This window comes from Petromyzon marinus, chromosome 64 (assembly GCF_048934315.1).
Source record: "Petromyzon marinus isolate PM22_M1 ecotype Great Lakes invasive population chromosome 64, UKy_Petmar_22M1.pri1.0, whole genome shotgun sequence".
NCBI lineage: Eukaryota > Metazoa > Chordata > Hyperoartia > Petromyzontiformes > Petromyzontidae > Petromyzon > Petromyzon marinus.
The window spans coordinates 3,366,942-3,380,231 of record NC_133730.1 but is presented as its reverse complement, the minus strand read 5'-3'; the positions used below and the strand labels follow the sequence as shown (position 1 = coordinate 3,380,231).

At 54.6% G+C, this 13,290-nt stretch overlaps 1 protein-coding gene and 1 long non-coding RNA gene across 2 annotated transcripts in view; one reads left to right on the top strand and one right to left on the bottom strand.

Moving 5' to 3' along the window:
* Positions 1-194: 194 nt before the first annotated feature.
* On the bottom strand, positions 195-4,249 carry LOC116956355 (uncharacterized). Its single transcript, XR_004404994.2, has 2 exons — positions 3,100-4,249; positions 195-1,642 (listed from the first exon to the last, which is right to left on the bottom strand). It is a non-coding gene; the product is annotated as an uncharacterized LOC116956355 (long non-coding RNA).
* A 1,823-nt stretch (positions 4,250-6,072) lies between these two features.
* Positions 6,073-13,290, top strand: part of LOC116956250 (uncharacterized) — a 27,982-nt gene continuing 20,764 nt past the window's right edge. The window contains exon 1 of the mRNA XM_032977692.2: positions 6,073-9,332. Coding sequence (XP_032833583.2) covers positions 7,021-9,332 — 2,312 coding nt within the window. The 5' untranslated portion in view covers positions 6,073-7,020. The remainder of the gene's footprint in view (positions 9,333-13,290) is intronic.

Genomic DNA, 13,290 nt, shown 5'->3' with positions numbered 1-13,290 from the left:
GTTTTCAACAGCGTCTTGTTTATCACCACATTTTTGAAAAAAAAAACATTAAGGATTATTTTGTGTTTGCGAGGGGTTGAATAAGTGCCACTTAAGTGCTTTGTGATGGGTTTCGGATATGATTTGACCGTAAAAAAAGGTGTCGTGGTTTATATGCGAAAGGCTTTTTTTGGGGGGGTGGGTGGATATGGGGGGGTGGGGGGTCTATATCGCATGGCTATTATCCAGAGCAAATGTGGAAAAGGTTACCAAGGCCACTGTTAATGGCACTAACGTTTACCATCAACGTCAGCCAGACCCCAGATCTCTTGGGGGGGGGGAAGTCAAAATCTCACCTTTCAAGTCTATTTCTAAAAAGTCTCCCTCCATCTATCTTTATAACTGTCATTGCCACTGATAGTGGGCGACCATTCGCAATGCCTGTCCCAATAAATGCATCTTGCGCAAATCCGCCCACCATCTATCATTATGACTCATTGTCACTGATACTGAGTGACCATTCGCAATGCCTGCCCGAATAATTCCATCTTGCGCAAATCCTCCCACCGTCTGTCCTCATGATCCTCTCTCGTTGTCACTGATACTGAGTGACCATTCCCAATGCCTGTCCACCTTGCAACACATTCCACACCCATCAAAACCATTTCCTCCCACCCTCTCTATCTCCCTCTGGTTACATCTACAATGCTTGTTGTGGCACGTTCCATTCCAAAGGTTCAGCTTGTGGTGCTTGTCTGTGGAGGGAGTCCGTGGTGGTGGGGGGGGGGCGGCATGGGGAGTAAAGGTTACATACGAGGAGGAGTGTGGAGCAACAACAGCGGCACGTGCAGCGTAAGACGTGGCTCGCGCTGGCCAGCGGCTTGTCGGCATTGTAGAGGCTGGCACCCCGGGGCCTTTGCTGGCACATGGAGAGGGCATTTGGTCGTCTGCCGCCGAGCCGTGCGAGGGTGAATTTGGGTCCGTTCTGCGCACCTTGGAAGTATCGATTTATTCATATGGCCAATCAGTGAATCATTTCAACGTTTGTCATGTACTTCACTGTTATTGTCCACAAACAATGGGACCCGCGAAATTTATGGCACAGGTGGTACCGACAAGCGAAATTTACAGTTTGGCCTCTTGAACTAAAGTTCCCCATCTATAGTTGTACCTGCACACGAAATATGTAGAACTTCTTTCGCACCGCACGTAGCCAACCGTGCTAATCGGAGGTGCGGATGGAAGGACACGAAACAACACCGAAAGCATAGGAATAGGTTTTACCCTTTTAACTGGCACAAAAACTGACACCTTTATTCAAGGCATCATAAAACACCGAAAGCAGTTCTATTCGAAATTAGTTCTCAGTCTAGATTTTAAAGTGCGTACCTCCGGCGGTGTCCTAATATCGGAATGAAGGGGGGGGGGGGGGGTGTTGTGCGGTGCCCATCGCAGCGATGAGCACCGCACGCAGAGCGCAGTGATGGGCACCTCTTACCTTAGCCTCCTGTCCTCCACGTCACCTGGCCGGGAAGCCCCACAACACCGCCCACCCACCCACCCCAGTGCCACGAAAGCCGCCTTGGTTCTGCCGGCACGCGTTGTGCGACTTCTCGGCGTCTGGTTTGCGACGAGCAAGCATTCTCCTCTCGACGGAGGATTTCTGTTGGAAATTCCCGTCGATGGATTGTTACTCTTTGTTTCTTTCGGTAAAAGTGACGTAGAAAAATAAATAAATTAGATAATAGGGTACGACGTTTCGATTGAAACACAAGCAACCGTCATCAGGTAGAACTAAATTTGAGAGAGAGACAAAACACAGACACGGAGACACACAGACAGACACAAGCAGAGAGAGACAACACAGACAGAGAGAGCCACAGATGTGTTGTCTCTCTGATTGTGTCTGTCTGTGTGTCTCCGTGTCTGTGTTTTGTCTCTCTCTCAAATTTAATTCTACCTGATGACGGTTGCTTGTGTTTCAATCGAAACGTCGTACTCTATTATCTAATGTATTTTCTTTCTACGTCGCTTTACCGAAAGAAACAAAGAGTATTTTTTGCAGTCACGAAAGCTTCAAATCAAGTTTGATGGATTGTTAGTTGGGCGAACGTGCTTCGTAAGCTCAGGGGGTTTCGGCGCGTGACCACGGCGCCCTTTGAACCATCTACGTGACTTTACCGAAAGTCCCAAAGAATATGAATTCCTGTGAGGTACTGGCCAAACCCTTCACTAGAAGGAGAGCTCTGCGTGGCGAGTATTTCCCTGTACAAACACATGGGTTTTTAGTTCTTCGGTAACCCATCTCGGTCGAGGACGATTGTCTTCCACAAATGTATCTCTCATCTGTGGGTCTGAAGAGGGCTTGCCGAGGCCGATCTGAGCGATCCTCTTCTTTGAAGTTTGCCCGTCTTTCTCTCGCCCCATGGTCGCGTAGATTTTTCTCCGGGTCCTCCGGTTGTTTCAATGTCCACATTTAAAATCAACGTCACGCATTTAAGATTATTTGGCTGCGATCAATGTCACAAGCCGCCGATTCGTTGAGCTATCATTTGTGATAGGTCGCTTCTGAAAACAAGAGAGCTGCATACAGCTCAGTGGGCCTTACCTGAGAATTTTTTTTATAGTTGTATCGTATTTTGTTTTACTGTTGAGTGCTAGCGCCACGTCGGAGCAAGGGAGGAGGGCTCCCTCCACCGTGGTTGAGCTCTGACATTGTTACAAACCTCATGCTAGAACACGGATGCGAATGATCACGAGAAGAGCCCAACCTCAGTGTTGGTTTTGGTTGTGCCGAGTCATTAGTTGGGGTCAAGTTCAGGTCGATGAAGCAGTTCTTTAACGATCCGCGGAGTGCGTAAGATCCATTTCTCAGTGGGTTTTACGTGGGTAGAATAACAACTAGTTTTTTTATTTTTATTCTCTGGGTCTTTCGGTAAAGTCACGTAGATGGTTCAAAGAAAATAACAGAAAAAAAACTACGACGTTTCGATCAAAAGCGATCGTCATCAGGATGATCGCTTCTTTGAACCATCTACGAGACTTTACCGAAAGACCCAAAGAATATGAATTCCTGCAGTCACGAAAGCTTTAAGTCAAGATTTAGTTTGTTTTGTTTACCTGCGATCGACAGAATGTGTTGTTGCAGGCTTGCCCGCAGTTTTCACGAGAGCGGGATGGGTGGAACCCTGGGTGGTTTGGGTGTTCATCTGATCCGCGACCACGCCGCTTCTTGCCGCTGCTCCAGATTTTTTCCCGGTCTCGTTCTTGTCGTCAAGAGGGTTTCACGGTGCCGTGGTCCTCGCCGCAGAGTCGCCCTCCATCTGGGCGCGATCACGGTGTCGCCTTCCCCTGCATCGTTACCCCCAGAGTTGGTGAACTCGTCTGCACCGTACGTAGCCAACCGTGCTATTTGGAGGTGTGGTGTAAGGACAACAACCGACTCTCTATCAGACATACAGATCAACACTTTTTTAGGGGGATGGGTGGGCAGAGCTTTGTGACGTCATATTTGAGGAGGGGGGGGGGGTCTCACTTTTTGTGACGCCGTGTGACGAGGGAGGGGGGGGGGCAAAAATCGCGTGACGTCATTTATGGACACCCCCCCCCCGCCTCTAGTCAGTTGCGGTCGAAATAGAGGACGTGCACACACAGTGCCCTACCTCGTCGGGTGCCACAGGTTACGGCATCCGAGTGCGATTCCCGGGATCCGGTTGCAGGCAGCTCGATTCGTACCCACGCGCGCACACACACACACACGCGCGTTGTGTCAACACACGTGCTGTGTTGATCGTCTCCAGTGAGGTTGATGTGCACTGTACCCCAGGGTTACGGGTGAGACGAGGAGCCTGTGTAGACAATCACTTACGGGATCACAACTGTGCCCCATCCTTCGCTTGGTTACTGAGCGATTTTCTTAGGGACCGTCAATAAATGACGTCACGCGATTTTTGACGATTTTTTTTGACCGCCCCCCCCCCCTCTCCTCTCATCGTCACACGGCGTCACAAAAAGTCAGACCCCCTCAAATAAGACGTCACAAAGCTCTGCTTCAAATCATGCTTCAAATCGCCTTAAACTATTGTCATTGTAGTGCGTATTTAATGTGGCGCTGCACTCTGATGTTGTAGGAGAAAACATTTATTTAAAAAAGTCTATTTGATTAAGTAGAACATGTTGTCTATATTTATTTAAAGTTGCGCATTTTGATGTGACGTCACATTTCTCAAACACCCCCCCCCCCTCGTCACACATCGTCACAAATGTCTGACCCCCCCCCCTCCCCCAGGTGCGTGACGTCATTTATGGACGGCCCCTTATTGTGTACCGATGTCGAACTTATTTAGCACCCTACGCAGCCAACCGTGCTAGTCGGAGGTGCGACAGACAGACGAACTCAACACATAAAAGCAGTTCTCAAGAAATGACTTTTCAATCGAGATGATGTAAAAGGGCGTAGCTCCAGCGGCTCCCCGATATCGGTACGAGAGAGCGTTCCAGACGTACCATTCTGAAACCTGCGAGACACGCGGCATATCGGAGGTGCCGTTTCAAGCCACCCCAGTCGTCAAGCAAGACCGACAACTACGCACCGCAGTCCCGAGCCTTGAGCCCACCTCTGGGGGGGGGGGGGGGGGGGCACGCTTCTGCTGCTGTTGCTTCTGCTGCTGCTGCTGTTGCTGCTGCTGTTATTGTCTCGGGAATCTCACCCGGACCCGCGAGGCCACTGCAGCCGCGCTGAAACAGAGTGGAGGCAACGCGGACGCCCAGAATGTAAACACCTCCCTCAATTCGAGACCCCACGCATCATCCCAAAGCAAACAACCAAAATTCCCTCCGCCACCCACCCCCAAAGATCCCCCGTGTAGCCTTAACAGACTGTAGGGGCAAGTGCTGATAGCGAGCACCTATGAAGGCCGGAACGGTACACGAGGGGGTGGGTGGCCAGCACCACGCCCGACCGCCTTTGTCTCCCCAGTGGCGATGTTTGCACACCGCACCAGGTACTCATTTTGAGGCTGAGTCGACCTAGGGGAGGCACGTGACCGGTTGAGATAATCGTCACCAGTGTTGGCCGTGAGCGGGAATCGAACCCGGGTCGCCGGGTTCGATTCCGCTACACTACCGCTCCCCCCACAGAGATACACACGCAGACACACAGACACAGAGATACACACACAGAGATACACACAGACGCAGAGATACACAGACAGACGCAGAGATACACACAGACACAGAGATACACACATACACAGAGATACACACATACACAAGAGATACACACACAGACACAGAGAAACACACAGACGCAGAGATACACACACAGACACAGAGATACACACACAGACACAGAGAAAGACACAGACGCAGAAATACACACACAGACGCAGAGATACACACAGACACCGAGATACACACAGACGCAGAGATACACACACAGACAGAGATACACACACAGACACCGAAATAGACATAGAGATACACACAGACATACAGATACACACAGACACACACAGACACAGAGATACACACACAGAGACACAGAGATACACACACAGACACCGAGATACACACACAGACATAGAGATACACACAGACACACACAGACACCGAGATACATACAGACACAGAGATACACAGACACAGATACACACACAGACGCAGAGATACACACAGACCCAGAGATACACACACAGACACAGAGATACGCACACAGACACAGAGATACACACACAGACACACACAGAGACACACACACGTACACACAAGCTCCGCCTCCCCCCCTCCACGGACTGGGCGTGGCCTCACCCCACGGCCAATGCGCGCGTAGCGGGGAGGAGGCGAACGAGGAGCAGGGGGGGGGGAGAAAATCATCAGACCAGCGGTGGATAGACCACGGGCGATGCCAAGCAGCGCAGCGTTTCCTCGTTGGCTCCTCACGCAAGGAGGTGGAGGAGGAGGTGGAGGAGGAGGAGACGACGCCGACCCCTCGCGAGCCAGCGACGGGTCGCCCGCACCTCGCCCGTGGCTCCCCGCGCCGTCGCCGTGAACAGCGCGGGGCGAGTCCGCCAGGGACATTTAACACGACGACGGCGACGGCGATAGCCGGTGGATGTTGAAGCTGCGCGTGCTGCTGCTGCTGTTGCTGTTTAATAGTCTCCCTGCAAGGGGGGGTTGAAGCCGCCGCCACCACCGCCGCTGCCACTGCTGCGGTTGTTGTTGTTGCTGTTGCCGCTGCTGCTGTGGTTGTTGTTGTTGCTGCCGCTGCTGCTGCCGCTCCTGCGGTTGTTGTTATTGCCGCTGCGAGGTCGCTGAATGACAATTCGTCCGTCGGCTCGACGAGGCTTGTTTTTGTCGTTACGCGAGCCAGCCCGAGCCAGCCCGAGCCGAGCCAGCCCGAGTCAGCCCGAGCCAGCCCGAGCCAGCCCGAGTCAGGCCGAGTCAGCCCGATCCAGCCCGAGTCAGGCCGAGTCAGGCCGATCCAGCCCGAGCTAGCCCGATCCAGCCCGATCCAGCCCGAGCCAGGCCGATCCAGCCCGATCCAGCCCGAGCCAGGCCGATCCAGCCCGATCCAGCCCGAGCCAGGCCGATCCAGCCCGATCCAGCCCGAGTCAGGCCGATCCAGCCCGAGCCAGCCCGAGCCGAGCCAGGCCGAGTCAGCCCGAGCCAGACCGAGTCAGGCCGAGCCAGGCCGAGCCAGCCCGAGCCAGCCCGAGTCAGGCCGAGCCGAGCCAGGCCGAGTCAGGCCGAGCCAGGCCGAGTCAGCCCGAGCCGAGCCAGACCGAGTCAGGCCGAGCCAGGCCGAGTCAGCCCGAGCCGAGTCAGCCCGAGCCGAGCCAGCCCGAGCCAGCCCGAGTCAGCCCGAGCCAGGCCGAGTCAGCCCGAGCCGAGTCAGCCCGAGCCAGCCCGACCCAGCTCGAGCCAGCTCGAGCCAGCCCTTGTGAAGCCAAGTCAGCCTGAGCTGAGTCAGCCCGAGCCAGGTCGAGCCAGCCCGAGCCAGGCCGAGCCAGCCCTTGCCGAGCCAGCCCTTGCCGAGCCAGCATGTCGTTCACGGCGGAGGATCTCAACAATGGGCAGCCGCACTGCGCGGGCAGCAAGAAGAAGAGCGGCTTCCAAATCACGAGCGTCACCACGGCCAGGGCGCACAGCAACAGCGCCGGGGACGACACCGAGGTGAGCTTCGACCTGGAGGACGACGCCTCCACAAAGACCGAGGAGCTCGGCGGCTCCTGCTCGGACATCTTCGACACGCCCGCCGCCTGCGCCGAGATGATTTTCCTCCCCGCGGCCGACGAGACGGAGCAGAGGGCGCCCGCGGAGCCTGGAGATCGAGGGACGCCTGCGGCGGTGGAGTCGGGCGACGGTGGTGACTGTGGCGGTGATGTTGAGGAGGTTGAGCTGCCTGTTGCTGCCGTCGCTGCTGCTGCTGCTACCGCTACCGCTACCTCGGCGGTGTTCAGACCCGACGGTGGGGCACCCGCCGTGGAGGTTGTGGTCGGTGGACACGTTGAGCAAGCGAGCTCGCAGAGCAACCAAGCTTACGGTCATCATCATCAGCAGCAGCAGCAGTCTCAGTCTCACCTGCAGCCGCAAGCCCACGCGACTCCGCACGGCTGCAATTCGCGATTCCGCGTCGTCAAGCTGGTGGAGAAGGAGCCCTTCAAGAAGGGCCGCTGGAACTGCACGGACTTCTACGAGAAGGACAAGGAGGTGGTGGGCCAGGGCCAGGCCTCTGCCCTGGCCCACCACGACGCCTGCTCCGTCGTGTCCCGGGAGAACGTCGCCTTCTCCGGCCCGGTGGCGTCCCTCCACGCCTTCGACAGCCAAGCGTACGGGCAACACCACAACCACCAACAGCACCAACAACAGCAGCAGCACCACCACCAGCACCCCCAGCAATGCGACCCTCTCGGCGGCGAGAGCGTCCACCGGACGGGCCGGGACGTGCCGGCCTCGTCCTGCGTCCAGAGCCAGCCGGGTCTGGCGCCTCTCGCGGTGGCACGCCCGGGACTGCCGGGTTTCACTCAGGGCTACTACGAAGCTGCCGCGCCAGCGCCCAGCCAGGCGGCTGGCGGCGCCGGCGGCAACGCGTTACCTGCGGGCAACGGGGGCGGTGGGTTCTTTGAGCAGCAGCAGCAGCAGCAGTTGGGCATGCCGGGTGCTCCTCCAGGCATAGGTTGGGCTCCGGACAATCTGCAGAGCGTGGCTGCCTCAAACGTGGGCAGCGATGCCCTGTTGCAGGCTGGCCAGCAGCAGCAGCAGCAACAACAGCAGCAGCAACAGCAGCAGCAGCCATTGCAAGTTCCGCAGCAGGGATATGGGATCTGCCTCGTGGAGGAAGGGACTGACAACCCTCAGCTTCAGCAGGCCCTTGGATTCCACGGCGGTCTCTTAGATCAGCAGATGGAGCAGCAGCAACAGCAGATTCCCTCCTTCGGCGTTCAGATGCAGCCGCCGCAGCTGCCGCCACAAGCGCTGTTACCGAATTTGGCTGAACTGCAGATGAGGGCCAATTCTCCGCATCCGCCGGTGCTTCTGCAGCAGCAGCAGCAGCAGGCCTGGCAGCAAAAAATGCCGCCGCATCCTCAAACAACGGACGGCAATTTCCTCCAGCATTCGCTGGCGTCGGCGGTCCACAAGCCGGCGTCGCCGATCACGCACGGGTTCCCCGCGGTGCCGAAGAGCCCGCCGAGCGCCGTCACGCAGCAGCTGAATTCCGTGCTGGCGCAGATGCACTCGTCGCAGGGCCAGCAGCAGTTCATGGCGCAGAACCCTCACCTGCGGCCGCTGGGCACCGCGTCGCAAGCCGGCCCGGACCCCCCCCAGCAACTTGCGCCGAACTTTCAGCAGCAGTCCGGTCAGAGCGCGGGGAGGGCGACGCAGTCCCCGACGCTCGCGAGCGTCGGGGGCCCCCTCCCACCGCCCGGGCCCCCCCCCAATGCCCACGTCCTCGCGCAGCCTCCGCCGGTGGCTCTGGGCTTCGATAACATCGTGTCGAACGTCCACGCCGGCGGCGGCTCCTCGGGCGAACCCGCCGGCGTCACGTCCCCGCTGCCCGTCGCCCTCGCCCAGACGTTCAACGTCGCCTTCGCGGACGCGGCGCGGCCGGATGTCGCGGCGCTTCTGCCGCCGGCGCCGCCGCCGCCGGCGGGAGCCGCGGGTGCCGGTCGGTACCTGCTGGGATCGGCCGGCGTGCTGCCTCGGCCGGAAGGCCGCCACCACCACCAGCAGCAGCAGGCGGGCGCGGCGTTCGCGGAACCGTCGGCCGCTGGCGGAGGAGCGGACGGTGCAGCGGTGGCGATGCCCTCCTCTGGTGTGGCTCAAGGTGCGGTGGGGACGGCTGAAGACGACAGGTGAGGGCAGAATGTCTCGCCCGGTGGTTTCGGATTTTTGGTTTGGGGCCGCCACTTTTTTGAGTTCTCCGACGCGGTTGCGCCGCGTGGTTTTTTTTTTACAATTTTTTTTTTTAAACCGTCATGTTGTTACAATTCTTGTTATTGATTCTTTACTATTACGCTTGTTTACTCAGGAAAAGCTGTTCGTTGTCCTTCATCCGCACCTCTGGTTAGCACGGTTGGCTACGTACGGTGGTGCAAAAGATGTTAAACATACATACACAGAGACCTACAGAGATACCCATAGAGACCCATAGAGACACCCATAGAGACACCCATAGAGATACTCATAGAGACCCATAGAGACCCACAGAGACCCACAGATTAGCACAGTTGGCTACATGAAGTGCAAAAGAGGTTCAACATACACACAGAGACCCATAGACTCACACAGAGACCCACAGACTCACACAGAGACCCATAGACTCGCACAGAGACCCACAGACTCGCACAGAGACCCACGGACTCGCACAGAGACCCACAGACTCACACAGAGACCCACAGACTACTCACACAGAGACCCACAGACTCACACAGAGACCCACAGACTCACACAGAGACCCACATACTCACACAGAGACCCACATACTCACACAGAGACGCACAGACTCACACAGAGACCCATAGACTCACACATAGAACCATAGACTCACACAGAGACTCACACAGAGATGCACAGACTCACACAGAGATCCACAGACTTACACAGAGACCCACAGACTTACACAGAGACCCATAGACTCACAAGAGACCCATACACTCACACAGAGACCCACAGACTCACACAGAGACCCACAGACTCACACAGAGACCCACAGACTCACACAGAGACCCACATACTCACACAGATACCCACATACTCACACAGAGACCCATAGACTCACAAGAGACCCATACACTCACACAGAAACCCACAGACTTACACAGAGACCCACATACTCACACAGAGACCCATAGTTTGTTGTCCATCCCACACACCTCCGATTAGCGTGGTTTAGCTACGTACGGTCCGATCGAAGTAAAAAATATGTACGTACATCCCGTCAGGTGGGGCAATGCGCCCACATTTTTTTCCTTGCTAAATACAAATTCCGGAGCACGGATGAAGAAAGCCGGTTGAACCTTTGGCACGTACGCACGCACGCATGTATGCACGCACGCACGCCGTGATATTTCTCGAACGTTTCTCCCTCGTCGAGGAAGGTGGTCAAAATGATCTCCCCGTGAAATCACGCACGCGGCCCGAATCGGTTGAACGTTCCGAGCCGGGCCTCCCCCCTGCCGTCGTTGACGGCCGTGACCGACGGTACGGACCCCCCCCCCCCCCCCCCGCCATGGAAACCTCCCAGGGGGATCGGTGGCTGAGCCAATTACCCCACACCCCCCCCCCCCCCGTGCCACGGATTTGAACCGACGACTCGCGCCGCGATTGGCCAGTGCGGCCCCTGTAGCGTTGCATCTCGATTGCGACCGAACTCTTCCCCGTCTTAATTCGGCTCGGGGTGGGGGGGAAACGTGATGAGACCGGCGACCCCCGAGGTCAATTCCCCGGGCGAGGCTGCCATCGGTGGCGTGTGAATCTCGACGCCCCGGTTCCTGGGTCATCGTTTTTTTTCCTTTCCCCGAATACCTACACGGACCGTAGCATCCCGTTGATTAAGACGCACGCGGCGGGCTTATTTTCAGCGAAATGCAGTTGAAGAATCTTTTTTTGTTGTTTAAGTACGTGCATCTTTACCGACTAGAAGTAGAGAAAAGCATTCGGTTAAAAAGAAAAAAAAATGTGAACCGACGTTTCTACATCGTTGCGGGGGAAATTGTATCGCCGAGATCGTCGCGTCAAAATTAACGTCGTCGTAATGTACCGCGAAGTATATCATGTAGCGGTAACCCCAGTGGTAGCTCGCTTGCCGTATGGGCTATTCGCGATGGCGGAAACGTCCGCCAGCGCGTTCTAACTCGTTCATCAGGGATTAGAAGCCCCAACGACGAGAGGAAAAAACAAACTTTTAATATCGTAGTAATTCGAAAATGCGCTAAATTCTGAAGCAGGACATTGACACCACCCGGTTGAGCAAGTGTGAACAGCAGCCAAGGGGCGAGCGTGGATGGAGCAAATTTGTGCCGCTGTGTTTCTAATAAAACTGTGAAGGGTGTAGGGTGACATAAAAAAGCAAAACTAACATCTCTTGTAAGATTTGAAGAGGGGCTGCCCTTGTTCCATATAATTGGCAACGTGTAAACGACCGTGGTGTTTTTCCTGCGGGTTTTATTGGGTTTTAAAAAAAAAAATAAAAAAAATCTTCTCATTTATTTTGCGCCATCACAGAGAGGATGTAGTACCAAACATAACCACACCAGTTATTGTTGTTTGACCGCATTTCCACCCCCCCCCCCCTCTCTCACAATCTAACGTAACATCATTTAGGCGAATACATTCAACGTTTAAGGGCCAAACGATGGAGCACATGTTTGCAATTCTGGCAGCTGCCTGGTGATGCTGGCGCTGTGACTACCAGCGAAACGTCCGTGCCCGATCGTTAAACGTGGATCGCTCTCCAGCAACGCACCGCTGTGCCGCATCGGCAATAAATCCACACGTCTGTCCGTCACGTGACAACCTTGTTAGCCGTCTGCGTCGGCTGAAGGAAGATGGCCTTGCGACGATCATTTTACCCGCGCGATCTGACCCAAAAATCAATTGTGAACCACAAACCGCACACGGGTGTATCGCGACGTTGCCAAATCCTCTTGTTTATTGAATAAGTGCAGTTTCCACTTGAAAAAAAATAAATTGTCAAAGAAACCGGTGGGACAGGTGTGAATGTGTACGGCCGACCAAGACCCGGCTCCTGCTCCCCAATTTTTTTTTTTTTAAAAGAGGTTTGCGACCTTTTATGATCGAATTTGTTTAGGGCATAGGTTTTTTTAAGCAGATATTATAATCGTCACCACCGTTATCGTCAATCCTACTCCGTTATCCTCATCGTCACCACTCTAAACCATTATCGTCACTGGCGTCATCATCAGAACGATCGTCGTCATCCATCTCGGGCTGTAATTATGCGGACGTTTACGAGTGGGGTTTTTCCATTCATTTCAACCAGGCTGCATGCAAAATGGATCAGGCACGGCAATTTGTCACTTACGAGAGACTCCAGCGTACTCTGTGCCCTTCGATTTGAATAAAAATGTGCCTTTGTACATCACAGCTGTCTAAATGTGACCGCCGCTGGTACATTAACGGTGGGGGGAAAAAAAAAACCTTCAGCAAAATAACGTAAAACAATAAACATCAACGTTTCTCCTAGTTCCTGCCATCTAATTGGCCGTCGATTCAATCCCCAATTAGAATTAAAATAATCCGATGATAATTCTTTTCCCCGAGAAATCCCACTGATTAGAATCGACGCTTGATATTTTTCTAGAATGGTCCGACCTTTGGGAGGATGATTGGCCCAACGAATCAAAAAGCCGCGCAGAATCCTAAACCCACTCATCGTGAAATATCTTCCCGCTATAAACATTCATTATCATTTATTACCAACCCCACAATATCTTACGTTCCTGTGATGTAACAATCCACTTGCCACAAACTGATTTGATCGCTCCATCTCTCTCCGTGGTTGGCTTGAGCAACCGTTTCAAATACATTCCGCTGGGCAGCTCATTGTGCATTATTACATCGTTGCTGTTAAGGCAGGCGTAAAGATAAAATGATCGCTCCATCTCTCTCCGTGGTTGGCTTGAGTAACCGTTTCAAATACATTCCGCTGGGCAGCTCATTGTGCATTATTACATCGTTGCTGTTAAGGCAGGCGTAAAGATAAAATGGGGAATATTCACGGTCTTGGCCATCTCAGATGTGCCGAGGTTGCAATCGTAAAGTACTGTGAAACCATATTCACGCCCCCAG